General features: G+C 46.3%; 1 protein-coding gene across 1 annotated transcript in view; it reads right to left on the reverse strand.

Moving 5' to 3' along the window:
• Positions 1-27,740, reverse strand: part of LOC143963333 (leucine-rich repeat serine/threonine-protein kinase 1-like) — a gene marked incomplete in the record, with an annotated part of 364,270 nt that overhangs the window by 213,720 nt on the left and 122,810 nt on the right. The window contains 1 exon segment of the mRNA XM_077472944.1: positions 3,973-4,124. Coding sequence (XP_077329070.1) covers positions 3,973-4,124 — 152 coding nt within the window.

The following is a 27,740-nucleotide window of genomic DNA, read 5'->3' on the forward strand; positions in this document are numbered from 1 at the left end:
AAACCCTTGTAGTGGAATTTCAGCTATACACCCAACTAGTCTTAAAACGGTCCCCTCCCCCATCCTAAAACCTATGTTAACTGTCCTGTGTTAAGAAAGATGTATATATCAACCCATTTTCAGGCTGCTATGCTCCGGTCACGTGGTCCGGCTCCCCTGCGTCAGCCAGCGTAATTGCAGAGGAGAGGAGGGAGTGCAGACAATGGCTGGGCCATTGCAGCCTGTCACCGCTCTCGGCTTTAGTAGCCAGTGTTGGAGTGCTTTCTCCTCTCGAATAAGGAAAGGGATGGTTGGCACTCAGGATGACATTCAAAATAGTATTCCTTAATTAAATACATGTACAGAGCTGTAAAACAGCCTACGCGTTTCAGACGTTAGTCCTTAGCCATGACTAAGAACTAACGTCCGAAACGCGTAGGCTGTTCTACAGCTCTGTACATTTTAAGAAATACTAATTTGGATGTCATCCTGAATGCCGACCATTCCTTTCCTTATTCTGGTACATTGGAGGCGTCAGCAGCCTCAAGGTCTGAGCACCGGGCGGAGCTTTTATGTGGGAAGGTTGCAGCGCCTATACACTTGTTTTCCTTGCTTTCTCCTCTCCCCTGCCGGACGCAGGAGATCATGTGACTTGACTGAAGCGGGCTGAAAATAGGTAAGTATAAAAAACTTTTTTTTTTACACGGGTTAGTTAGCATAGGTGTTAGGAGGGGGGAGGGGCCAGCTTTAAAGGTTAGGTGCATAGTCAGAATTTAACTTTAATACTTGGAACGCCTCCATGTAGTAACATTGGAAGGTCTCCTACATGTTCCAGCAGCATCCTGGTAAACCATAATAGAACCCTCAGGGGTGGTTCACACCGGCGCGACTTTTAAGCTGCGCTGAACAATTTTATCGCGGCTTGCATACGACTTCTTTACCAGAAGTCAATGCAAGTCGTGTTGAAGTCGCCACAAAGTAGTGTAGAAACATTTTTCGGAGTGACTTGAGTCGCACCGATTGGAACGGTTCCATTGCCGTTAATGGAGCGCGACTCGTCAGATGACAAGTCGCGGCAGTATGAAGCGGCCCTCATTCTGGTGTTTACCAATATCTGTGGATTAAAGCAAACCTGTGGAGGCTGCCATTGCTCTCTGTTTAAAAATTCTTTCCCAGCTGTCATGCTGATCCAATGGTTTTCATACTATGCCTGTCACAAGCAGTGGTTAAGAGTTCTGACTTCAATTTGACTTTCCTGGTCTGTATGCTTACTCTGGGTTAAGGTCTCAAAAAAGTATTGCAGACAGAGACAACCAGGCAACTGGCACATTCAGTAGTTTGTAGTCAATAGCAGACTTGGGGCTTGTGAAAACTTGCTTCAAAATGTAGCCTTGGACAGGCTTTTTTAAAGCATTCTGAATGCCAATGAAAGCTCCTGTCACCAAATAAAATCATAAGCTTATAGTCCTGTTCTCACGTTGCTTTGCATCAAAAATTATACCCCATGTCGCTTTCTTGGTGCTTCAAAGCATCTCCAAAGCCTCCATAGAAGTCTATGACAACGCTCGCCAACAGCACCTGAAGCTTTTTAGAGGCTTTTATTCAGCGTTGGCTTCCCTTTGTTTTGTAGGTTATGCAGGTATAAGATAACCCAGGAAAGACGTCATCAGCAGCCACTTCTGGGTTCATGTGTATATAATTCTGGAATTATCTGGTGCAGGGTGCAAAAAACACATCTGGTATGCAGTTTGGAGCAGCAGGAGGGGTGAGCAGGGTCTGGACTGGAGTGGAACCGGGGGGAGAGAGGAAGATTACCAAACCAGATGATCAGCAGAGCTGGGGGTTACTAAGGAGTGGGGGTCAGCAGAGCTGGGGGTTACTACTGAGTGGGGGTCAGCAGAGCTGGGGGTTACTACTGAGTGGGGGTCAGCAGAGCTGGGGGTTACTACTGAGTGGGGGTCAGCAGAGCTGGGGGTTACTACTGAGTGGGGGTCAGCAGAGCTGGGGGTTACTACTGAGTGGGGGTCAGCAGAGCTGGGGGTTACTACTGAGTGGGGGTCAGCAGAGCTGGGGGTTACTACTGAGTGGGGGTCAGCAGAGCTGGGGGTTACTACTGAGTGGGGGTCAGCAGAGCTGGGGGTTACTACTGAGTGGGGGTCAGCAGAGCTGGGGGTTACTACTGAGTGGGGGTCAGCAGAGCTGGGGGTTACTACTGAGTGGGGGTCAGCAGAGCTGGGGGTTACTACTGAGTGGGGGTCAGCAGAGCTGGGGGTTACTACTGAGTGGGGGTCAGCAGAGCTGGGGGTTACTACTGAGTGGGGGTCAGCAGAGCTGGGGGTTACTACTGAGTGGGGGTCAGCAGAGCTGGGGGTTACTACTGAGTGGGGGTCAGCAGAGCTGGGGGTTACTACTGAGTGGGGGTCAGCAGAGCTGGGGGTTACTACTGAGTGGGGGTCAGCAGAGCTGGGGGTTACTACTGAGTGGGGGTCAGCAGAGCTGGGGGTTACTACTGAGTGGGGGTCAGCAGAGCTGGGGGTTACTACTGAGTGGGGGTCAGCAGAGCTGGGGGTTACTACTGAGTGGGGGTCAGCAGAGCTGGGGGTTACTACTGAGTGGGGGTCAGCAGAGCTGGGGGTTACTACTGAGTGGGGGTCAGCAGAGCTGGGGGTTACTACTGAGTGGGGGTCAGCAGAGCTGGGGGTTACTACTGAGTGGGGGTCAGCAGAGCTGGGGGTTACTACTGAGTGGGGGTCAGCAGAGCTGGGGGTTACTACTGAGTGGGGGTCAGCAGAGCTGGGGGTTACTGCTGAGTGGGGGTCAGCAGAGCTGGGGGTTACTGCTGAGTGGGGGTCAGCAGAGCTGGGAGTTACTGCTGAGTGGGGGTCAGCAGAGCTGGGGGTTACTGCTGAGTGGGGGTCAGCAGAGCTGGGAGTTACTGCTGAGTGGGGGTCAGCAGAGCTGGGAGTTACTGCTGAGTGGGGGTCAGCAGAGCTGGGAGTTACTGCTGAGTGGGGGTCAGCAGAGCTGGGAGTTACTGCTGAGTGGGGGTCAGCAGAGCTGGGAGTTACTGCTGAGTGGGGGTCAGTAGAACTGGGGGTTACTACTGAGTGGGGGTCAGCAGAGCTGGGAGTTACTGCTGAGTGGGGGTCAGTAGAACTGGGGGTTACTACTGAGTGGGGGTCAGCAGAGCTGGGAGTTACTGCTGAGTGGGGGTCAGTAGAACTGGGGGTTACTACTGAGTGGGGGTCAGCAGAGCTGGAGGTTAGCAGAGCTGCAAGTTACTACTGAGCGGGTGATCGGTAGAGCTGGAGGTTACTACTGAGCGGGTGATCAGTAGATCTGGAGGTTACTACTGAGCGGGTGATCAGTAGAGCTGGAGGTTACTACTGAATGGGAGATCAGTAAAGCCGGATATACTATTGAGCAGGGGATCTGCTGAATGAGGGTACTAATAAGATCTGGATCTGCTGAACGGGGGTACTAATGAGCTAGGGCTCTACTGGGCCCATTTAAACAAATAGAAAAATCAACACACACAAGGCATTTGCCAAGCTCCATTAAAGCTTCAAAAAAGATCACTAAAGCATCAAAAACACATCAAAAAAGCAGGTTGAAGCGGTAGGCGCGTGTATGTGTCCTAAAGTCAAAGCAAATGTAAATAAGCCCTTATTGCAGGTTTCCTGGACCTCTGACCACAAAGAGCGATTGTATTTTCCAGCAGTATCGTGAGGGACCCAAGAAAAGAGGAGGATCTGGGCTGCTCTGTGCAAAATCATTACACAGAGCAAGTAAGTATGACCTGCTTGCTATTTAAAAAAAAAAAAAAAAAAAAATAAAAAAAAAACAAGACTAGTATCACTTTAAAAAAGAAAACTTTTTGAAGAACTCTCGTATTTAATGCTACAAATGTGAAACATCCCTTTAAAAGCTACAAACTGCCACAAAACCAAATTTCATGCACTCAATGTCCTACTACAGATCCATCAAACTTACCGGTTCCTGTACAGACTGATCCCTATGGCCTGTGGATTCCGCGAGGCTTCTCTTCCTCAGCAACTTTTTGGTCAGTTCAGGATTATCCATCAAGATGTATGAACAGAAACCAGCTCCGTTCTGGAGCAAGAACTCTGCGATATCTTCATGTCCTGGAACGGAGATCACACAGCTGTTAGTATAAGCAGCAACAATCTTCTCTTTCACAGGCGTGTAGAATCAAAAAGGGAACAGAGAAAGTGTCAGGTCTCACCATCAGACTACATGGACAACAAATTGGTGTGCGTTATAGGGAACTGGAAACTACTTTATCAATTCCTCCATAAACATAAATGACACATGGCTCATAAAATATTCAATGCCCATAAAGGAAATAGAATTTGATAGGTATTCATTTTGCTGCAGAAGGTCAAAGTACATAGTACCCCTTCCAAAAGTCCTTACATGGAGGTGCCCATCCAACTTGCAAACTTGCAATAGAAGAAACTTTAATGGAAGAAGTGGATGGCCTCACACAAAGAGAGAAATCAAAAATATAACAGCACCAGAATCCAGGGGAAATCTGCTGACGCTTTTCACGCTAAAGTGTCACACGATCTGAATTTTGGTCGGAAAAAGCTCTGATGGCTTTCCCAACGGAAATCCAACGGGAAAGCTGTCTTGCACACACACGGTCACACCAAATTCCGACCATCAAGAACGCGGTGACGTACAACACGTATGACAGGACTAGAAAAGAGAAGTTCAATAGTCAATAGCTTCCATCTCGTGGTTGAATCTGAGCATGCGTGAGTTTTTGCGCACCGGAATTGCATACACACGATCGGAATTTCCGATAGAAAGTTTTTCCGTCGGAAAAATTCAGAACCTGCTCTCCAATTTTTGCTGGCGGGAATTTGGCCAGCTAAATTCCGATGGAGCATACACACGGTCGCATTTTCCGATGAAAAGCTCTCATCGGTCTTTTGCTGGCAGAAATTCCGATCGTGTGTACGTGGCATTATTCAATCAATTGTGAAGTACCCTACTAAATCAAACAGTATACAAGAAAAAAAAATTGAGCAAAGAAATAAAAGAATACTGTAAAGGAAATGTGTAAGTTCTGTATATAATAGTATTCTATTTTATATGTATTGCACAATGTCCTCACTGTGTACACGACACTAATAATGATTTCATTACATGTTTGCATTCTTTCGAGTCCTGATTAGAATTAGTCTGCCTATGTTACGCCCCCTTGTTACCATAAACATACAATTGTAATATGTGATACCTACGTAATCATGTTTATAAAAATCTCCAATTGCATCATAATAAAGGAGAACAGTTATTTGGAAAGATGCGGAGTGTATCTTTTGTGTCTGTTCCCTACTGCAGTAGTTATTATGAATTTGGAACCACTAATCAATACAAGGATAGGAGTTGCCCATCTATAAATTTCCAGGTCAATACAAATAATCACTAGCAGTAGGTATAAAAGTGAGTTGACTAGCGTCACTGTGAATAGAAAAAAAGAGAATTGAACACAGCGGTATGCTACAAAAAAATGATATGAATATATTAATTTGTAAAAAAAACTCAGTTCATGTGCATTCAAAGTCCCACTTTGCGGTGAATAAAGTGCTCGTGCATGAATCAATAAAGGTGCTCCAATTCATTGTACAGACGGAGGTGTCCCACATGGATGTACACTAACCCTTATATAACGACCCCCTATTTCTAGGATGGTGACTTGCGCTTTGTGGGGATGAATATCCCTAGATGGTTGGTTCCAAATCAGCTAAACTCTGGATGGTCTTCCAATGATGGGGAGAGAAAATGACAAGAGAGGGGGGCTCCCATAGCGTAAAACCATAATCCTGACCATACATCCACCCGGAAACACTACAGGGGACCAAGCCACACTGCGATAGCGGTGTTTGTACAGAGTTTGGCCAGATTACCCCATTAACACACAAGCTGACCAAAACATGTGAGCGCATCTCATTTGTATTGCACTTTTTTTAAATGTTTTAAACGGTTTTACACTATGGGAGCCCCCTCTCTGTCATTTTCTCTCCCCATCATTGGAAGACCATCCAGAGTTTAGCCGATTTGGAACCAACCATCTAGGGCAGGTATATGCAATTAGCGGACCTCCAGCTGCTGCAGAACTACAAGTCCCATGAGGCATAGCAAGACTCTGACAGCCACAAGCATGACAGCCAGAGGTAGAGACATGATGGGACTTGTAGTTTTGCAACAGCTGGAGGTCCACTAATTGCATATCCCTGATCTAGGGGTATTCCTCCCCACAAAGCGCAAGTCACCATCCTAGAGATAGGGGGTCAATATATAAGGGTTAGTGTACATCCATGTGAGGCACCTCCGTCTGTACACTGAATTGGAGAACCTTTATGAATTCATTCACGAGCACTTTATTCACTGCAAAGTGGGACTTTGAATGCACATGAACTGAGTTTTTTATTTTTACAGATGAATATATTCATATAATTTGTTGTAGCATAGCGCTGTGTTCAATTCTCTTTTTTTCTGTTCAGCTCACTTTTACACCTACTGCTGGCGACTATTTGTATTGACCTGGAAATTTATAGATGGGCAACTCCAATCCTCATATTGATTAGTGGTTCCAAATTAATAATAACTACTGCAGTAGGGAACAGACACAAAAGATACACTCCGCATCTTTCCAAATAACTGTTCTGCTTTATTATGATGCAATTGGAGGTTTTTATACACATGATTACATAGGTATCACATATTACAATTGTATGTTTATGGTAACAAAGGGCGTAACATAGGCAGACCAATTCTAATCAGGACTCGAAAGAATGCAAACATGTAATCAAAACATTATTAGTAGCCGTACCTCTCTCAAACTTTTCATCCCCGAGGAACCCTTGAAATATTTATCAGATTCTTAGAGAATTCCTGCTACAGTGCGTACTTAACCACTTCAATACTGGACGCTTTCACCCCCTTCCTGCCCAGGCCAATTTTCAACTTTCAGCGCTGTCACACTTTGAACGACAATTACTCAGTCATGCAACACTGTACCCAAATTATTTTTTGTATAATTTTATTCATACAAATAGAGCTTTCTTTTGGTGGTCTTTAAAGTGGTTGTTAACCGCTTCAGCCCCGGAAGATTTTACCCCCTTCCTGACCAGAGCACTGTGGAGATTTAACTGACAATTGCGTGGACATGCGATATGGCTCCCAAACAAAATTTACGTCCTTTTTTCCCAACAAATAGAGCTTTCTTTTGGTGGTATTTGATCACCTCTGTGTTTTTTATGTTTTGAGCTATAAACAAAAAAAGAGCGACAATTTTGAAAAAAAGCATAATTATTTACATTTTGCTCTAATAAATATCCCCCAAAAATATATAAAAAAAATTTTTTTTCCCTCAGTTTAGGCCGATATGTATTTTTCTACATATTTTTGGTAAAAAAAAAAAAAAAAAAAAAGTAAAAAAAATCGCAATAAGCGTTGGTTTGCGCAAAAGTTAATTATAGCGTTTACAAAATAGGGGATAGTTTTATGGCATTTTTATTAATACATTTTTTTTTACTAGTAACGGCGGCGATCTGGGTGCTATATAAATGCACTGATTCCTGTGTAAATGGCACTGGCAGTGAAGGGGTTAACCAATAGGTGGCAGGGTAAGGGTTAAGTGTGTCCTGGGGCGTATTTCTAACTATGGGGGGGCGTGGTTACATGTGACACATCACTGATCTCTGCTCCCAATCACAGGGAGCAGAGATCAGTGACACTGTCACTAGGCAGAACGGGGAGATGCTTGTTTAAATTAGCATCTCCCTGTTCTTCCTCCCTGTGAGACGATCGCGGGTATCCCCGCAGCGATTGAGTCCACGGGACCCGAGATCGAACTCCAAGGTCCCGGCCAGCGCATGCGATGGCACAGCGGCAAAATTTAAAGGGAGGTATCTTATGCCCATTTGCCTGTCTGTGCCATTCTGCCGACGTACATCGGCGTGCACCGGTCAGGAACTAGTTAAGCCACCCTTACCTGTATACACCATCAGCACTGCCTCCTATTGTAGTATCCCCCTCTGTGTGCGATTTTTTTCTTTCCTGCTCTGAGAGGTGCAGTGGGTGGGGCTGAGATTCCCCAGCTGATGTCAGTCTGAAGGAGAGGAGGAGAAAGCTGGCTGGTCATGTGATCGCAATCCCGTCTCTTAAAGTGGAAGTAAACCCTTCTATTGTTTTCAGTCAAGGAAGCTGCCATTTTGGCCTCTAATGATTCTTCAACTGCCATAATGTGGCACATGTGATCAGTTATGAAACCAGCCATTGGATGGTTTGAAAGTTTGGTTGAGAGCACAACCAATGTGAAAGTTCGCATTTCCGGCATGCCGGGAATGTAAGTGTATTCGAAACTGGGTTGACTCCCGCTTTAAATGAGGTATTTACAGCATTTATATTTATAAATCCAACACAGAGGGGGGACACTGCAATAGGAGGCAGTGCTGATGGTGTACACAGGTTAGTGTTATGAGAGCAGCAAGAGGGGGGAAGGGCGGTTCACAAACAGACATAGAGGGGAGGGAGGAGGGGACACGGAAGCAGAGAGGAGAGCAGATAGCAGGCTGCTGATGATGGAGGCACGTAAACTGACCACGTGTCTGGTCTCAGCAGCCATGATACACCGTGGTCAGTTTACAGAGGGGTGGGGAGAAACCGGCAGGATCAGCCAGGTTTTTTTTTTAGGTGTTACAGGGGGGCCAAATTACTCAGGACAAGCACTGTGTCATATAACATGCTAAAGGAACAGGATCCATTTTCTTTATTTTTTAGGTTAACAAACGCTTTAATCATCACTTTTTTTTTTTTTTTTGCGCTACAAATGAAAAAAAGTAATTGTTCTTCATAAATTTTGATCAACATGTATGCTGCTGCATTTCTTTGGTAAAAATAACCCAAATTGGTGGATATTATTTGGTCTGTGTGAAAGTTATAGAGTCTACAAGCTGTGGTACCAAAATTGATCACACCTGATGTATTGACGGCCTATCATTTCTTGAGGCCCTAACATGTCAAGACAGTACAATTACACCTAAATTATCCCTTTTTGGAACGTAGGCAGTCCAAGGAATTTTGACCCCTTTCACGCTGAGGCGGGTTTCAGGCGTTTTAGAAACAGCCTCTGAATAACGCCTGAAAATCGTCTCCCATTCATTTCAGTGTGTCTTTTCACACTTTAGTGCTAACATGGCTACGGCTTGGTGTGAAAGGGGTCTTAGAGAGAGGAATGGCAAGTTTTTTGAAGTTGTAATTTTTCCCCACAATTCTTTGGAAAATGTAAGAAATATTTTTTTTTTCCATGAAAATGTCATATTAACAGGTTATTTCTCATACACGGCATACTTGCAAGTACACTCCAAATCACATTATGCTACTCCTCCTGGGTATGGCAATACCACATTTGTGATACTTTTTCACAGTCTGGTCACATAAAGAAGCCCAACATCCAAGTAGTACATTCAGCCATTACCCATTTTAGGACCAGACCTCCTTATTCCGACAGTTTTTGTTTACAATTAAAAATCCGTATTTTTGCTAGAAAATGACCTAGAACCCCTAAACATTATTTATTTTTGTAGCAGAGGCCCTAGGGAATAAAATGGTGGGTTTTGCTAAATTTTTATGTCACGCAGTGTTTGCGCAGCAGTTTTTCAAACGCAATTTTAAGCACTAACGTATAAATACATGTGAATGAATTTCAATACAATATAATATGGGGAGACAAATTGCCCATATTACCATGCCATCAGTGCATGGATACCCTGTAAGTACCAGGTGGGGCTTTGGCCCATGGTTCTTGTTTTGACAATGTGTGAATATACTGGAGCAATTAGAAATGTATCTATGTCATTGCAGAGACACATTACACGTTTGCTCCCGACGAGCGACGTCAAGTCGTGAAATGCGTTGAGCCAACAGATGTCGTGTTTCAATCGTGTAATACCAGCATATTTTCTACTGTATCAATTGTTTCTAGTTTATAGATATTGGGTTCCATTACTCATCATGTGTTTGCCTATTTTTATGGACTGTTCTGAATTTTGCATTTATCCATGTAAAATAAAGTCTTTATATTTATTTTAATGTAGTATATTTTCTCATCCCTCTTTAAATGTTATGGATTAGTGCAAATTCCACCTATGCAGGTACGGTACTTTAATATATATATATAAGCTTTACTGAAGATGAAACATACCAAACACGTCACGCTTTAAAATTGCGCACACTTGTGAAATGGCACCGAACTTCGGTATTTAAAAATCTCCATAGGGGGCGTGGCCAAGCGCATGGAGGAGAAGGACATGTGAGAGCTCAGCTCCCGCTCCACCGATCTGAACGGCACACAGCGCTGCCGATCCGCGACACACCGGACATCTCCATGAGCAGGAGAGGAGGCACCAACACCCCCCGCACCTCGGGGACCCAGAAACCAGGGGATATCGGCAGTTTTTTCCCCGCAAGAGGGCCGAACAGCAAGGCCGCGCCGGAATCCAAGATGGCGGCGGCACAGGCAGCACACACTGCATCTAAGGTACAGGCCTCTCGGCCCTCCTCGCCCCCATCCTCTCCCGGGTCCCCTGAACTGCATGGTGGGAGCCCAGAGAGCCCTGCACATTCAAAGGAGCCCCTCCCCGGCCTCTGGCAAGCAGAGCAGAGGCTGGGACATGGAGAGCTACATTAAAGCTCTCCCTTCTAAGGGGGACATTGAGGCATACATCAGCAGATTGGAGAGGTCATATAAGAGAGAGATTAAGGACTTGCACCAGGACATAGGGCAGCGCATAGAGGACATTGAGATCCATGCTGAGGAATCAGCAAATAGACTCAAGGAACATGACCATGTCTTGCAGCAGCATACTAATCAGATTCAGCGCTTATTCTATGGTCTCGACGACCAGGAGAATAGAAGTCGCCGCAACAATATCCGCATCCACGGTATCCCAGAAGCGATTGAAAACAAAGATCTATTGTCGGCAGCCACCGCCATGTTTAACCAGTTGCTGAACAAACCCAAAGAAACACTGATCGAGATAGATAGAATTCACAGATCCCTTGGCCCTCGCAATCCTAACCCTGCGCACCCAAGAGACGTCATTTGTCGCGTCCATTTCTTTCATGTCAAAGCTGAAATAATGCATGCTGCACGTGCGCAGGAATCCATCCTGTTCAATGGCACACCTGTTATGCTCCTGACGGATCTTTCAAAGCAGACGCTGCTAATGAGGAAAGCCTTGAAGCCGGTCACGGACGCTTTGCACTCTAAACAGATCAAGTATCGCTGGGGGTTCCCCGTTTCATCTTTTTGCTTCCCATGATGGTAAATCTGCCACTTTCCGCACATTAGGGGATCTGCCCAACTTCCTTGGCACCTTTGAATTGCCTCAAATCAGGATCCCAGACTGGCCACTGACTGCCGTCACCCCTGGCCTACCTAGCACCTCAGCCTGGGTAACGCAAACCAAGAAGAGGTCCCGCTCCCGCACCCCCAAATCCCCTCCAGGATGAACGCACTGTGTCCCACTGAAAAGTGGGTGTCTGACTTCCACATTTTTTCCTCTGTTTTTGTGGAGACCTGTGCCTCAGGTTGTTCCCCTATACCCCGTGACTTGAATGTCATTCATCCGACCATTCTCCTGCTTCTTCCTTTTAACGTTTTGCATTTTGTCATTTTTACACTTTTGCACTTTCCTTTTTTTTTTTTTTTTACCTTTATTGTCTCATGTGTGGATCATCCCCCGCCACTCCCCCCCCCCCTTGCTACAAGAACTGCGAGCACCCCTTCTAATATGTTGGGCCCCTGCCGATGTGGGTCTATGTTATGTTATGCTGTATGGGTGTGGGGGAGGGGGTGGGGGGACGGTTGAGTGGGTCTGAGAAACAACTGGCTTAGTTTAACTGTTATCTGAAGTTCTTCATGTTTATTGGGTTACAGTTATGGTTAAATGTGTATATGCTAGATCCACTTAATCTCACCTACTAGTTAGATGGCGTGTGCTTTTCATGCTCTTACAGGCAGATATCTGCCCTATTGGTTAGCCGACTACTTAAATTAGCACACGCCGTCGGATAACCTTTGAATTCATAGGCGCTGTGTGCTATACATCAGCTCATCTTGTTTCACAGTTAATTACAGTTGGGGCGGAGCCCCCGAGTTCAGATTGACCACGTTCCCCCACGATAGGGTGTACAGAGTCTTTGGTGCCTCTGTTACTGATATATCCTTTAGCTTTCCATTGTAGTGTCCATCGCTTCTACCCCCACATGGACACTAGAGGGAGCACTCTCCCTATAAGTTTACATCTTCAGCTTCCTAGCAAGCAATATACCACGCTGTTACAGCAATCCTGTATCCATTCCTACCTGCATTACACATCCCAGGCCCGTCTAGGGGTGCACCTGCACACTTTCCTACCTCAGCGCTTCGACCCTCTTTTTTCCCCTCTCTTCTTGACCTTCCCCTCTTCCCTCCTCTACCTCACCTCTGCTGCACAGCTTACTCGCACACTCTCCCGCTCAGTTGCATTCAGTAGCTCCACGGAACATACCCTCCACCTCCCCTCACCATGGCCACCGCTCTAGACATTAAGTTTTCCTCTCTTAACTGTAGAGGATTTAACACTCCAGAAAAACGTAGACATATTCTACACCACTTTCACAAGGCCGGCTCGCAAGTTCTATTACTACAGGAGACCCACTTTCGGACCGATAAGGTGCCTTCCATACCAGATAGACATTACACAACCTGGTTTCACAGCACGAATCCCCTAGCGAGTTCAAAAGGGGTCTCAGTAGCTTTTCATCGATCCTTTACACCACAAGTGCTTGAAAGTGACATAGACCCCAAAGGAAGGTTTTTATTCTTGAAATTACAATATCTACAAACTGTGTTAACTATTGCCAATGTTTATCTCCCAAATCAGAATCAACTTCAATTGCTTTGCTCCGTGACCGCTCGCCTCAAATCTTTTGGGACTCCTAACCTGATCCTGGGAGGCGACTTGAATGTCCCCCTCATGCCGAGACTGGACTCCTCCTCCGGTAAGTCCCACCTGTCACCCACCTCGCTGACCAAACTCAGGGCCACCCTAGCTGACATGTCACTAGTAGACACCTGGAGACTGCTACACCCTTCTGATAGGGACTATACCTATTACTCCCCTGCACATAATTCTTACAGTAGGATAGACTACATCCTCCTCAGCCAAAACCTACTAGACTTTGACCCTCAGTGCGAGATTGGGGTGCGTTTGTGGTCGGATCATGCTCCGGTACACTTAACGCTCGGGAAGCTTCCTCGCTACCCTCGCCGGGGTACGTGGAGGCTGAACAACAGCTTACTGACTGACACAATATGTGTTGCAGAAGTATCTCAAGCAATCACAGATTTCACCAATGACCATGCCCACGATGAGACTAATAATATGACCAAGTGGGAAGCCCTGAAATGCGTTATTCGTGGTATTTTTATACAACACCGCTCTAGATTGAAAAGAGCACGTACAGAGGATATACGCCGACTTTTCTCCCAGATAGCTTCCCTGGAGGCCTCCCATAAACACACTCTAGACTCTCGGACCCTGACGGAACTCTCTAACGCGCGGCGGGACTTGCTTCAGATCTTTTCGGCAAGATCGCTGAACGCATACCACAAAGGCCGCCACACCCACTACTCACAGGCTAACAAATGCGGAAAACACCTTGCACGAGTTATCCATCCTAGACAACGGAGGCAAAACATCCCTTACATCTTATCATCTTCCCAACAGAAGAGGTTCAGGAACTCCGAGATTGTCTCGGAGTTCAGGGACTTCTATTCCTCCCTCTACAATCTCCCCTCCCCGGGTATCTCGAGCTCCGCTTCATCGTCCGATCTGCACCGCTATATTCAAGATACGGCCTTATCTATCATTTCTTTAACTGATAGAGCTGACTTGGAGCTACCTCTGACCACATCTGATTTCCTAACAGCGATTAAAGGTCTGAAGAATGGTAAAAGCCAGTGGCGTAACTAGAACCTTCGGGGCCCCGATGCAAGAAACCATGAAGGGCCCCCCTGACAGGGCCCTTTACTCCGAGTTTGGTGGCGGAACAACAGGACAACAGGACCCGGTTGCAAGTGGGTGGCTACATGTAAAGGAACCAATTTCTCCATTTGCCGCCGCTTCTCCACCTCTCCCTTCCACAGGCATTCAGCGGCTGCAAGAGGAAAATGGAGAGATGGGTTCCTCTATGTCGGTGTTTCTCAAGCTTTTTCCAGTCAGGGCACCCTTTAAGTACATCCCTAGGTGAATGGGGCTGCACTGCAACCACCCTGCAACTGTGTGCATTGCATGCAGTTGCAGCATAGTGATGATGCATTTAAGGCGTTGTAAACCCTCGTGTTTTTTCACCTTAATCCATTCTATGCATTAAGGTGAAAAAACACCTGGCAGTCACCGGAACCCCAGCCCCCACCTTTTTACTTACCTGAGCCCTGGAACTTCACCAGTTGGAGATGCACTCTTCCTTTGCCCGGGGTTCTCGGCTCCTGATTGGATAGATTGATAGCAGCTCAGCCATTGGCTCCCACCGCTGTTAATAAAATCCAATGAGGCGGGCGTCGGGGGGCGCCTGCAAGGTAACCCCCCCCCCAGGAGAGTGCTTCTCCTAGGGGGTTGTCTGATAAGAGGAGGAGCCACGAGAGCCACCGAGGGACCCCAGAATACAAGGTTCGGGGCCACTCTGTGCAAAACAAGCTGCACAGTGAAGGTAAGTATAACATGTTTGTTATTAAAAAAAAAAAAAAAAAAAAAAGCAAACCTTTACAATCACATTAAGGATTTAAAACAGGTGGTCAGGAGGCAACATATTGCCCCTTTACCAGCTGTCAAATGCCTCTGAAAAGCGATCTGAGCACAGATCGCTTTTCAGAGTAATAGCATTTTTTTGCTGCTACTTTGAACAAGCAAGAAAAAAAAACAGTTCTGATTGTACACATATGGGGTAGGGCTGGGGAAAAAAATCGATTTGAATCTTGAATTGAGTTGAGAGGTCAAATCGATTAAAATTTTCAGCAAATAGTTTTTTTTAGATATTTTTTTTTTTCACCAGGATCAGTGCTGACACCGCACCGGTCCTGAGGAGCTGCATGCAGGAGTTTTTAGGTGAGGCCGTGGCTTCGGCCTAGCCCACGAGGCCGGACCTGCAGACTAGTACGAAGCCATGGCCTCACCTAAAAACTCCTGCCCGCAGCTCCTCAGGACTGGCGCGGTGTCCATAAAAAAAAAAACTGGATTCGATTTGTGAATTGAGTTTTTTTTTTTTAAATGACAAAATTTTTTTTTTTTTTTGAAAATCGCCCAGCTCTAATATGGGAAGGGGGGGCAGGATTAAACGCAGATACATAAAATGTGCATACATACATCTAAACAGCGGTGGCTGGTGCTCAAAATTTTTGGGGGGCACAAAATTTTTTATAAACCAAATCATCAAATGCAGCCACTGTGCCGTCAAATGCAGCCACTGTACCCTCAAATGCAGCCACTGTGCAATCAATCGCTGCCACTGTGCCATCAATCGCTGCCACTGTGCCATCAATCGCTGCCACTGTGCCATCAATCGCTGCCACTGTGCCATCAATCGCTGCCACTGTGCCATCAATCGCTGCCACTGTGCCATCAATCGCTGCCACTGTGCCATCAATCGCTGCCACTGTGCCATCAACTGCAGCCATTGTGCCCATTTAACGCTGCCACTGTGCCCTCAAACACTGCCACTGTGCCATCAAACGCTATCACTGTGCCATCAAACGCTATCACTGTGCCATCAAACGCTATCACTGTGCTATCAATTGCAGTCACTGTGCCAAACGCTGCCACTGTGCCACACGCTGCCACTGTGCCCTCAAATGCTACAACTGTGCCATCAATCGCTGCCACTGTGCCATCAATCGCTGCCACTGTGCCATCAATCGCTGCCACTGTGCCATCAATCGCTGCCACTGTGCCATCAATCGCTGCCACTGTGCCATCAAAAGCTGTCACTGTGCCATCAAACATTGCCACTGTGCCATCAACTGCAGCCATTGTGCCCATTTAATGCTGCCACTGTGCCCTCAAACACTGCCACTGTGCCATCAAACGCTATCACTGTGCTATCAATTGCAGTCACTGTGCCAAACGCTGCCACTGTGCCACACGCTGCCACTGTGCCCTCAAATGCTACAACTGTGCCATCAATCGCTGCCACTGTGCCATCAATCGCTGCCACTGTGCCATCAATCGCTGCCACTGTGCCATCAAACGCTGCCACCGTGCCCATTTAACGCTGCCACCGTGCCCATTTAACGCTGCCACCGTGCCCATTTAACGCTGCCACCGTGCCCATTTAACGCTGCCACTGTGCCCATTTAACGCTGCCACCGTGCCCATTTAACGCTGCCACCGTGCCCTCAAATGCTGCCATTGTGCCATTAAAGGCTGCCATTGTGCCATTAAAGGCTGCCACTGTGCCATCAATTGCAGCCACTGTGCCATCAAAAGCTGTCACTGTGCCATCAAACATTGCCACTGTGCCATCAACTGCAGCCATTGTGCCCATTTAACGCTGCCACTGTGCCCTCAAACACTGCCACTGTGCCATCAAACGCTATCACTGTGCTATCAATTGCAGTCACTGTGCCAAACGCTGCCACTGTGCCACACGCTGCCACTGTGCCCTCAAATGCTACAACTGTGCCATCAATTGCAGCCACTGTGCCATTAAACACTGCCAGTGTGTCATCAAATGCTGCTAGTGTGCCCTTGAATGCCGCCAGTGTGCCCCCCCTGCCCGCTCGCCAGCTACACACATGCACATACACATACGCACACATGCGCACACATACACGCATACACACACACACACACACAAATACACACACATACACACACAAATGCACACACAAAGTCTTTTCAAAAACGGCAGTGCTTTATCTTACCTCTTCCTGCCGGGTACTGCACTGTAGGGGGAGACAAAGAGCACACACTGCTTTCACTTTAGTTACAAGCAGTGTGATGACTCCGAGCTCCCCACACAGTGCCGATTACACTTCGGCTGAAGATCGGGGAGCTCGATCTCAGCCGCCCGCTCCTTCAGATATACAGGGGGGCCCTCAAGGCCCCCCTGCAGCATGGGGCCCGGTCGCCTTGGCGATCTCAGCGACCCCTATAATTCCGCCACTGGTAAAAGCCCAGGCCCTGACGGATATTCCCCGCAATTTTATAAAAAATTTGCACACACCAACTCGCCCCGATTATGGCCAGGACATTCGAGGAAATAGACGACACACATCCCCTTTCACTCCATACTCTCCAAGCCCAGATAGTTGTAATACCCAAACCGGGGAAAGATCATGCACACTGTGGAAATTATAGGCCCATATCCCTACTGAACGTTGACCTCAAGCTTTACTCCAAAATTTTGGCAACACGCCTTGCTCCCCTGCTCCCCTCCATCATTCATAGTGACCAAGTGGGCTTTATCCCAGGCCGAGAGGCTAGGGATAACACCACTAAGACTCTACACCTTATCTCATATGACAAACTCCACAACATCCCTACTTGTCTCCTAGCTTGTGATGCCGAAAAGGCGTTCGATAGGGTGAACTGGACGTTTCTCCAGGCCTCCCTGCAGCAACTAGGCTTAGGCCCACGAATGCTTACTAAAATCATGGCTCTGTATACGAGCCCGTCTGCCAGGGTCTTAGCCAACGGGGAATCGTCGGTGGCTTTCCGGATCCAGAACGGCACCAGGCAAGGATGCCCGCTATCGCCACTCCTGTTCGCAATCACTGTTGAACATTTGGCTCAAGCCATCCGAAACAATAACTCTATCCATGGGATCAACACCCCCTCGGCTCCCCGTAAGCTGTCACTCTACGCAGATGATCTACTCTTATATGTCACTCAACCCCGAATTAGTCTCCCTGCCATACTGGAGGAGCTTGCCCGGTTTGGAGCTCATAGCAACTTCAAATTGAACCTGAACAAAACAGAAGCTTTAAATATATCACTACCACCGAAAGACCTAAACTTCATTCAAAAGCGATTCTCCTTTAAATGGCAACCGTGCTCGATCAAATATCTTGGGGCGGAGATTCCTACTGACGTTCATGACGTGTATGCCCTAAATTTTAGTCCACTACTGACTTCTATTAGACGCTCCCTCGAGGGTTGGCACAACCTTAAGCTCTCCTGGTGGGGGAGAATGAGTGTTATTAAAATGTATATCCTTCCAAGGGCATTGTACTTGTTTCAAACTCTTCCCATTCTCCTTCCGACGACTTTCTTCCTCGCATTACGTGCTTTGGTGGGCAAGTTCCTGTGGCAGCACCACCCTCCTAGACTTAAACACAAAGTTTTAAGTGCCCCCAAACTTAGGGGAGGTACAGGTCTCCCGGACTTCCAACTATACCACACATCTGCGGTATTTTCCCGACTCTTGGACTAGTTCCCGAGGCCACGTATTAAACCCTCCACCTTAATTGAACAGGACATGGCTACAGTAGATCTGCGAGCCTTGTTATGGGGGTATAACACCGAGTTTCGCACAATGCAAGGGATATCCCCTCTAACGAGGGCAGCCCTTACGTTGTGGTATACTAAAGCTACTCCTTACGCCTTGTCCACAGATCCCAGCCCGTTATCTCCCTTATTTGACAATTTGGCCCTCTCGACTCTCGCTGCCAAGATGCACTGCGGGATTTACACACGTGAAAACTGGCTGACAGCTAATCAGTTTGTCCATCCTACTACTGGACATTTCCATCCCCCTTCAGACCCACAGACTGCTATCCCGACAGACTGGCTGACTACAATTTCGCTAAACCAGCTTTGCAGAGACCTTCACCTCTCAGGTAGAACACACAGACCACTCACGTTATTTGAGGACCTCTGCAATCTAGCTCAAACCCCAAGACACACTTTTTAGTTAATTTACAAAGACATCCAAACTCGATTATGTGACGCTCTCGCCGCATACACGAGTAAATGGTCTAGAGACCTGAATATAGAGATCTCCCCAACACAGTGGTCTACCTCCTTTACCCTCACGCATCACTCATCCAGGTCAGGGTTTACCCAAGAGAAGAACTACAAATTGCTGTCGAGGTGGTACAGGGTTCCGGTCTCGGTACACAGGATGTTCCCATCAACCACAAATGTATGTTGGCGATGTCACGGAGCGCAGGGATCCTATATCCATATTTGGTGGGACTGTGACAAGGTTCGTCCATTTTGGGATAAGATATTTGAGATTTATAATGACGTATATCAGACTTCGTTACCTCCTTCGCCTTTGTCTGCTCTCCTATCCATCCTTCCTGGGACAATCCGGTCCCAGAAGGGTAGTCTTTTGAGATTCTTTCTTTCAGCAGCTCGCCATGTCATTTCCTTATACTGGAAGAAGGACTCCACCCCCCCTATTTCTAAGTGGGTGGATATCCTTAATGATATAATGCTCATGGAGGAATTGCAGGCGAAGGCGGACGATACTTATGATAGGTTCACCATGTTGTGGTCCATCTGGCGACACCATTCCCAGACGGAACTGTTTCTTATTAATCTTAAGATCTCCTAAGCAAACTTACCGCCAAGATTGGGCGGAGAGTGGTGACGTCGCAATGACCACAAGTGACACTGGAAGGTGGAACTTGGTTGATCCTGCCTCCGAGATGGGCATTTATGGTGTATCTTATACCAACAACAATGGTGCATATCCTGCACATACCCTTTCCGATAAATGCATTTGCTGTGCTCTCCCCCTTTCTCCCCCCCCCTTTTTTTTTTCTTTTTCTCCCACCTTTCTTGCTGTATTCACCGCCTCCCCCCTGTCTTCTTGTTCCTACCAATGTGCCTTATTTGATGTTATTGGTGACATAAATGATATAGTTACCTGTTTTCTTGTATATTATTTTACACTACCTGGCATATAATAAAAATATATTCAACCCTAAAAATCTCCATAGACGACGCTTTAGAAGCCGTTATTTTTTACCAGTTTAGAGTTACACAGGAAGTCTGGTGCATGAATTATTGCGTTGGCGGCGATACCTCACATGTGTGGTGCGATCGCTGTCTACGTATATGTGTACGGGACCAACGTGTGCATTTGCCTTTGCACGCGAGCATAGGGGGACTGGGGCGATTTAAATGTTTTCTTTATTTATTGGTGGGACACTGGTATACTAACAGATGTTTATGTGCACATTTACACTCTGACAGATGTTGATCGTCCACTGGCAGACACCGACAGATGGCGAGGTCACAAAAGAACACTATTGCACATGTTTTTTGCACTGGTACAGATGTTCATGGGCACATTGTGACAGATGTTTTGGGCACTGGTACAGATGTGATGGGACACTGACAATGTTTTGGGCACTGGGACAGATGTGATGGGACACTAACATTGTTTTGGGCACTGGTAAAGTTGTGATGGGACACTGAAAATGTTTTGGGCACTGGTACAGATATGATGGGACACTCACATATGTTTTTGTGCACTGGTACAGATGTTTTATGGGGACACTGACAGACGTTTATGGGGACAGGGATAGTGGTGCTTGGTGTACTGTGTGTGTGTGTGGGGGGGGGGGGGATCTGTGGCAGCTCTGTGTGTAAAATCAAAATCATCCTTAAACACAGAGCTGTCACAGAGCTTGCAGATTCCCCCGTACAGAGCTTTCAGCTCAGCAGGGAGAACTGTCACAGAGACACATGTCTCTGTTTACACTGTGAAGGCTGTGATTGCACAGGGCTGTCATGTGATTGGGAGTGCCCAATCACAGCGCCCCTATCCTGATCCCGTCTTGGCTGTATCCTGCGATTACAGCCATCATAGGATTGTGGTGGCTCTCGTTCTGAGGGACGTTCCTGTACACCCACTCGGAATGACGAAAGGCCCATCCGACCCTTTATGTACAGTGGCCGGATGGAAGGAGGTTAATGTCCACCCCTGCTACAGTGTGTACTTAATGTCCACTCTAACATCATCAGTGGTCAGTTTGGAAGAGACCCCTTTTATTGGTGGTTAGTGAAAAATGGTCTTCTTGCATTGGTGGTCAGTAAAGGTGGGAGATCAATCCACCATTGCTCAATGCTCAAGGAACACTTGCAACCTCAGAAGGAACCCCAGGATTAGAGGAAACCCTGGATGAGAAACCCTGTACTAGAGTGTTCAGCCATTCACTTCTTCCATTAAAAAATGCATTAAATGAAAGATAAAGTCTGGCACTCCACTGCAGGACTGCACAGAAGACTTTGTTGAAAACAGTTAAATAGCCATCACTGCAATCTTCTTACGCATTTCTACCCATAAGGGCCTTAATCATAGAGCTACAGTGCCTTGCGAAAGTATTTGGCCCCCTTGAACTTTTCAACCTTTTGCCATATTTCAGGCTTCAAACATAAAGATATAAAATTTTTATTTTTTGTGAAGAATCACTAACAAGTGGGACACAATTGTGAAGTGGAACGAAATCTATTGGATATTTTAAACTTTTTTAGCAAATAAAAAACTGAAAAGTGGTGCGTGCAAAATTATTCGGCCCCTCTACTTTCAGTGCAGCAAACTCACTCCAGAAGTTCAGCGAGGATCTCTGAATGATCCAATGTTGTCCTAAATGACTGATGGTGATAAATAGAATCCACCTGTGTGTAATCAAGTCTCTGTATAAATGCACCTGCTCTGTGATAGTCTCAGGGTTCTGTTGAAAGCGCAGAGAGCATCATGAAGACCAAGGAACACACCAGGCAGGTCCGTAATACTGTTGTGGAGAAGTTTAAAGCCGGATTTGGATACAAAAAGATTTCCCAAGCTTTAAACATCCCAAGGAGCACTGTGCAAGCGATCATTTTGAAATGGAAGGAGTATCAGACCACTGCAAATCTACCAAGACCTGGCCGTCCCTCTAAACTTTCAGCTCAGACAAGCAGAAGACTGATCAGAGATGCAGCCAAGAGGCCCATGATCACTCTGGATGAACTGCAGAGAACTACAGCTGAGGTGGGAGAGTCTGTCCATAGGACAACAATCAGTCGTACACTGCACAAATCTGCCCTTTATGGAAGAGTGGCAAGAAGAAAGCCATTTCTCAACGATATCCATAAAAAGTCTCGTCTAAAGTTTGCCACAAGCCACCTGGGAGACACACCAAACATGTGGAAGAAGGTGCTCTGGTCAGATGAAACCAAAATCCAACTTTTTGCCCACAATGCAAAACGATATGTTTGGCGTGAAAGCAACACAGCTCATCGCCCTCAACACACCATCCCCACTGTCACACATGGTGGTGGCAGCATCATGGTTTGGGCCTGCTTTTTTTCAGCAGGGACAGGGAAGATGGTTAAAATTGAGGGGAAGATGGATGCAGCCAAATACAGGACCATTCTGGATGAAGTCTGCAGACCTGTTGGAGTCTGCAAAAGACCTGAAACTGGGACGGAGATTTATCTTCCAACAAGACAATGATCGCAAACATACAGCAAAATCTACAAAGGAATGGTTCACAAATAAACGTATCCAGGTGTTAGAATGGCCAAGTCAAAGTCCAGACCTGAATCCAAATCGAGAATCTGTGGAAAGAGCTCTGAAAACTGCTGTTCACAAACGCTCTCCATCCAACCTCACTGAGCTTGAGCTGTTTTGCAAGGAAGAATGGGCAAGAATTTCAGTCTCTCGATGTGAAAAACTGATAAAGACATACCCCAAGCGACTTGCAGCTGTAATCGCAGCAAAAGGTGGCTCTACAAAGTATTAACGCAAGGGGGGCGAATAATTTTGCACGCCCCACTTTTCATTTTTTTATTAGTTAAAAAAGTTTCAAAAATGCAATAGATTTCGTTCCACTTCACAATTGTGTCCCACTTGTTGGTGATTCTTCACAAAAAATAAAAATTTTATATCTTTATGTTTGAAGCCTGAAATGTGGCAAAAGGTTGAAAAGTTCAAGGGGGCCGAATACTTTCGCAAGGCACTGTATGATTAAGGCCCCTATGGGTAAAAACACATAAGCAGACTGCACAGATGGATGTTTTACCATTTACAAAAAAGTCTACTGTACAGTCCCACGATGAAGTGCCAGCTTTTATTTTTCATCAGCAGATTGGTGCATTGCAGAGACATGCAGTACCATCCAGTGCACTGCAGAAAAATGCAGCATGTTTGTGCTGCACCCCACTGCACATCACACCAGCATTGTGAAAAGAGCTGGGGGTGTAGGAAACAAATGTTGCATAAATGCGTCACATATCAATGACATCACGAATGCTATATGATTAAGGTGATATTAAAGGCCTTTTTTTTTTTTTTTTTCAAAATAACAAACATATTTACCTGATCTCTGTAATGGTTTTGCACAGAGCAACCCCGATCCTCCTCTTCTCGGGCCCCCCGCCGGTGCTCCTGGCCCCTCCCTCCTTCCGAGTGCCCCCAGAGCAAGCAGCCTGCAATAGGGGTTACAAGCAGGCTCGCACCCAAGCTGTGGCTCTGTGTGTTCATTCACACACAGAGCCATGGCTCGGCCCTCTCTCCTAATTGGCTCAGTGGCTGTGATTGACAGCAATGGGAGCCAATGAGGAGGCAGAGTCCCCAGAGACCGGAGACACTCATGCACATTGTTGGGTCAAAATAGGGCTAAGGTAAAAATTAGGGGGGCATGTGAATGCATGAAGGTAAAAAAAAAAAAACATTGAAAACTATTTTACTGAATAAAAACATATACTGTACTTACTCTTGTTACTTTTATTGGCTTAGTGGTGCTCACCTCATCTAAAGTCCCAGGGCGAATTTCCCTTTTTTTTGTTGCAAAAAAAAAAACCTTGAGCCTTTAGAACCACTTTAAATCCTTATCTTTGGTGAAAAGTGTTGGAGAGGGTGGATGACAGGCGGAAGTTGTGATGTGGAATTGTGTGATTAACCACTTCCCTCCCGCTGGCTGTCAAATGACGGCTGGGTGGCGCGGCTTTTGTTCTGGGTGGATGTCATATGACGGCCCTCCAGAACGACTGCTCTCGTGCGCCCTTGGGGGCACGCACCGCGGTGATCGGTGGTGTGGTGTGTCAGTCTGACACACGGGTACACTGATCTTGGTATAGAGCCTCTGACGGAGGCTCTTTACCATGTGATCAGCCCTGTCCAATCACAGGCTATCACGATGTAAACAGGAAGAGCCATTGACAGACACGAGTAGAGGAGAGCCGATCGGCTGCTCTCCTGACAGGGGGGTCTGTGCTGATTGTTTATCACCGCAGCCCCCCCTCGGATGCCCACCCAGGACCACCAGGATGCTGCCAGGGATTGCCCCCACACTGGACCACCAGGTATGCCCTCCTAAACCACCAGGGAAATGCCAATCAGTGCCCAAGCACCTGCCAATCAGTGCCCAGGCAGCTGCCAGTGCCCATCCCCAAGGCCTGCCAGTGCCATCAGTGGTGCCTATCAATGGCACCTATCAGTGGAGCATATAAGTGTCCATTATCAGTGCCCAGTAGTGCTGCCTATCAATGCCACCCATAAGTACCCATCAGTGCATCCTTTCTGTACCCAGTGTCGACTATCTGTGTCCACCAGTGCTAACCATGAGTGCCCATCAGTGCTGCATATCAGTGCCTCCCATTAGTGTCGCCTACTAGTGCCCACCATCAGTGCCACCTCATCGGTGCCGCCTTAGTGCCCGTCAGTGCCGCCTTATCAATGTCCATCAGTGAAGGAGAAAACTTACTTATTTACAAAATGTTATAGCAGAAACAAAAGAAAAAAAAAAATTTCCCCAAAATTTTAGGTCTTTTTTTATTTATTTAGCAAAAAATAAAAAAACCGCAGGAGGTGGGCAAATACCACCAAGAGAAAGCTCTATTTGTGGGAACAAAATGATAAAAATTCTGTTTGGGTACAGTGTAGGATGGTCTCGCAATTGTCATTTAAACAGCGACAGCGCTGAGAGCTGAAAATTGGCCTGCCCTGTATTGAAGCAGTTAAAACAGTTGTAGCATTTCTGACGTCATCAGCGTGCGGCCCGTTTATGACCCCCAGCTTGCAGAGAGTCGATGGGCTCTTGAGTAGGCTCCCGATGGCATCCAAGGGATCAAAGAGGAAAGAGCCTATCTAGAGAGGTGTGGTTTACTGCTGGATTTACATAAAAAACAATTGTTTGTGTGAATGAGCCCTAAACGTTATAGATTTTCAGTATGTACAGTGTGACGCAATAATAGCTCACGCCGCTCGCTGTGAAGCCGCTGCCTGAATGCAATCCACACACACACATTCTTCATACACAGCAATGACTGAACACGTAGCAGCAGCAGAAGTCTCCTACAGATGTTAAAACTTCTTTATTGCAGATCCCAAACAGTATAAACATAAGCGCTCACATGTCTGCAGCATATCTGGTCTTAGTCCTCCTGGTATCACAATGACTAAGGCCAGATATGGTGGAAGGTCACAGGTGGCTGTGTTCTATTCTCTTTAGTCTGCAATAAAATAGTGTTTTAAAGTGATTGTATAGTCTTTTTTACAACATTTACCTACAGGTAAGCCTATAAGTCTTACCTGTAGGTAAAAAAAATATCTCCTAAACCTGTACGGTTTAGGAGATATTCCCCCCACAATGCGCCACTGACTGCAGCGGCGCATGCGCACAGGTGATCCTCGGCTGAAAGTCCGGCAGACGCCGGACCCTGCCGGAAAGAAATCTTCCGTGCGCAAACACGCGGGAGTGACGATATCGCAGCTCCGGTCACTCACAGCGCCGAAGCCACGATACCCAGAAGACACGCCGAGGGAACATGTCAGCTCCCTCGGCGTGGATCGGGTGAGATGTCGGGGCCTCGTTCCAAGGTAAGTATTTCATAATGAGCTAGTATGCGGTGAATACTAGCTCATTATGCCTTTTTCCTTGCAGGTCAGAAAAAAAAAAAAACCTCAGCGGGTTTACTACCACTTTAAGCATTACCAAAGACATCCGATGTGCTGATCATTAAAAGTAGTTGTAAACCCTTCCAGATACCCAGTGAAGTGACTGGCCTCAGGTGATACACAGAGACGAGACAAATAAGTTGTACCTGTTTATCTGTAGTTTTCTTCTCACTACCGTTCAAAGTGCAAAGCTTACAAAGCCTGCCTGAGATGTCAAAAAACAGAATGAAGAGCTGAAATTACGCTCTGCAGAACTCAGTGAGGAGAGCTCTGAAAGCCGATTGGAAAGAAAGGGAAGGGAAGGGTCGCCTAATCTGACCACCTGCATAGTTGTAACTATATTTCAGTCATTAGTTTACAAGGTACAGTTAGTAATGTAAAATAGCATCCACCTAGAAGACAGCTTTACAGTGTCTTGAAAAAGTATTTATACCACTTAAAATTCTACACATTTTATCATGTTACAAAGAAAACGTAAATGTATTTTATTGGGATTTTATGTGATAGACCAACACAAAGTGGCACATAATTGTGAAGTGGAAGGAAAATGATAAATGGTTTTCAATATTTTTTATAATTAAATATGTGAAAAGTGTGGGGGGCATTTGTATTCAGCCCCCTTTATTCTGATACCCTTAACTAAAATCCAGTGGAACCAATTGCCTTCAGAAGTCATCTAATTAGAATATGGGGTCCCCACCTGTGTGTTATTTAATCTCAGTATATATACAGCTGTTCTGTGAAGTCCTCAGAAGTTTGTTAGAGAACCTAAATGAACAAACAACATCACGAAGGCCAAGGAACACACCAGACAGGTCAAGGATAAAGGTGTAGAGAAGTTTAAAGCAGGGTTAGGTTAATGAAAATAATCCCAAGCTTTGAACATCTCACAGAGCTCTGTTCAATCCATCATCCAAAAATGGAAAGAGTATGGCGCAACTGCAACCCTACCAAGACATGGCCGTCCACCTAAACTGACTGGGGAGCATTCATCAGAGAAGCAGCCAAGAGGTCCATGGTAACTCTGGAGGAGCTGCAGAGATCCACAGCTCAGGGGGGAGAATTTGTCCACAGGACAACTATAAGTCGTGCTCTCCACAAATCTGACCTTTATGGAAGAGTGATAAAAAGAGACATTGGTGAAAGAAATTCATAAGAAGTCCTGTTTGCAGTTTGTGAGAAGCCATGTGGGGGACACAACAAACATGTGGAAGAAGGTGCTCTGGTCAGATGAGACCAAAATGTAAACTTTTGGCCTAAAAGCAAAACACGATGTGTGGCGGAAAACTAGCACTGCACATCATCCTGAACACACCATCACCACTGTGAAACATGGTGGTGGCAGCATTATGTTGTGGGGATCCTTTTCTTCAGCAGGTACAGGGAAGCTGGTCAGAGTTAATGGGAAGATGGATGGAGCCAAATACAGGACAATCTTAGAAGAAAACCTGTTAAGAGTCTGCAAAAGACTTGAGACTGGGGAGGAGGTTCACCTTCCAGCAGGACAACGGCCCGAAACATACAGCCAGAGCTACAATGTAATGGTTTAGATCAAAGCATATTCATGTGTTAGAATGGCCCAGTCACAGTCCAGACCTAAATCCAACTGAGAATCTGTGGCAAGACATAAATTGCTGGTCACAGACGCTCTCCATCCAATCTGACAGAGCTTGAGATATTTTGCAAAGAAGAATGGGCAAAAATGTCCCTCTTTAGATGTGCAAAGCTGGTAGAGACATCCCCAAAAAGACTTGCAGGTGTAATTGCAGTGAAAGGCGGTTCTACAA

Source organism: Lithobates pipiens, unplaced genomic scaffold (genome assembly GCF_037356315.1).
Source record: "Lithobates pipiens isolate NorthernLeopardFrog02 unplaced genomic scaffold, aLitPip1_a1.2 Scaffold_8, whole genome shotgun sequence".
Lineage (NCBI taxonomy): Eukaryota > Metazoa > Chordata > Amphibia > Anura > Ranidae > Lithobates > Lithobates pipiens.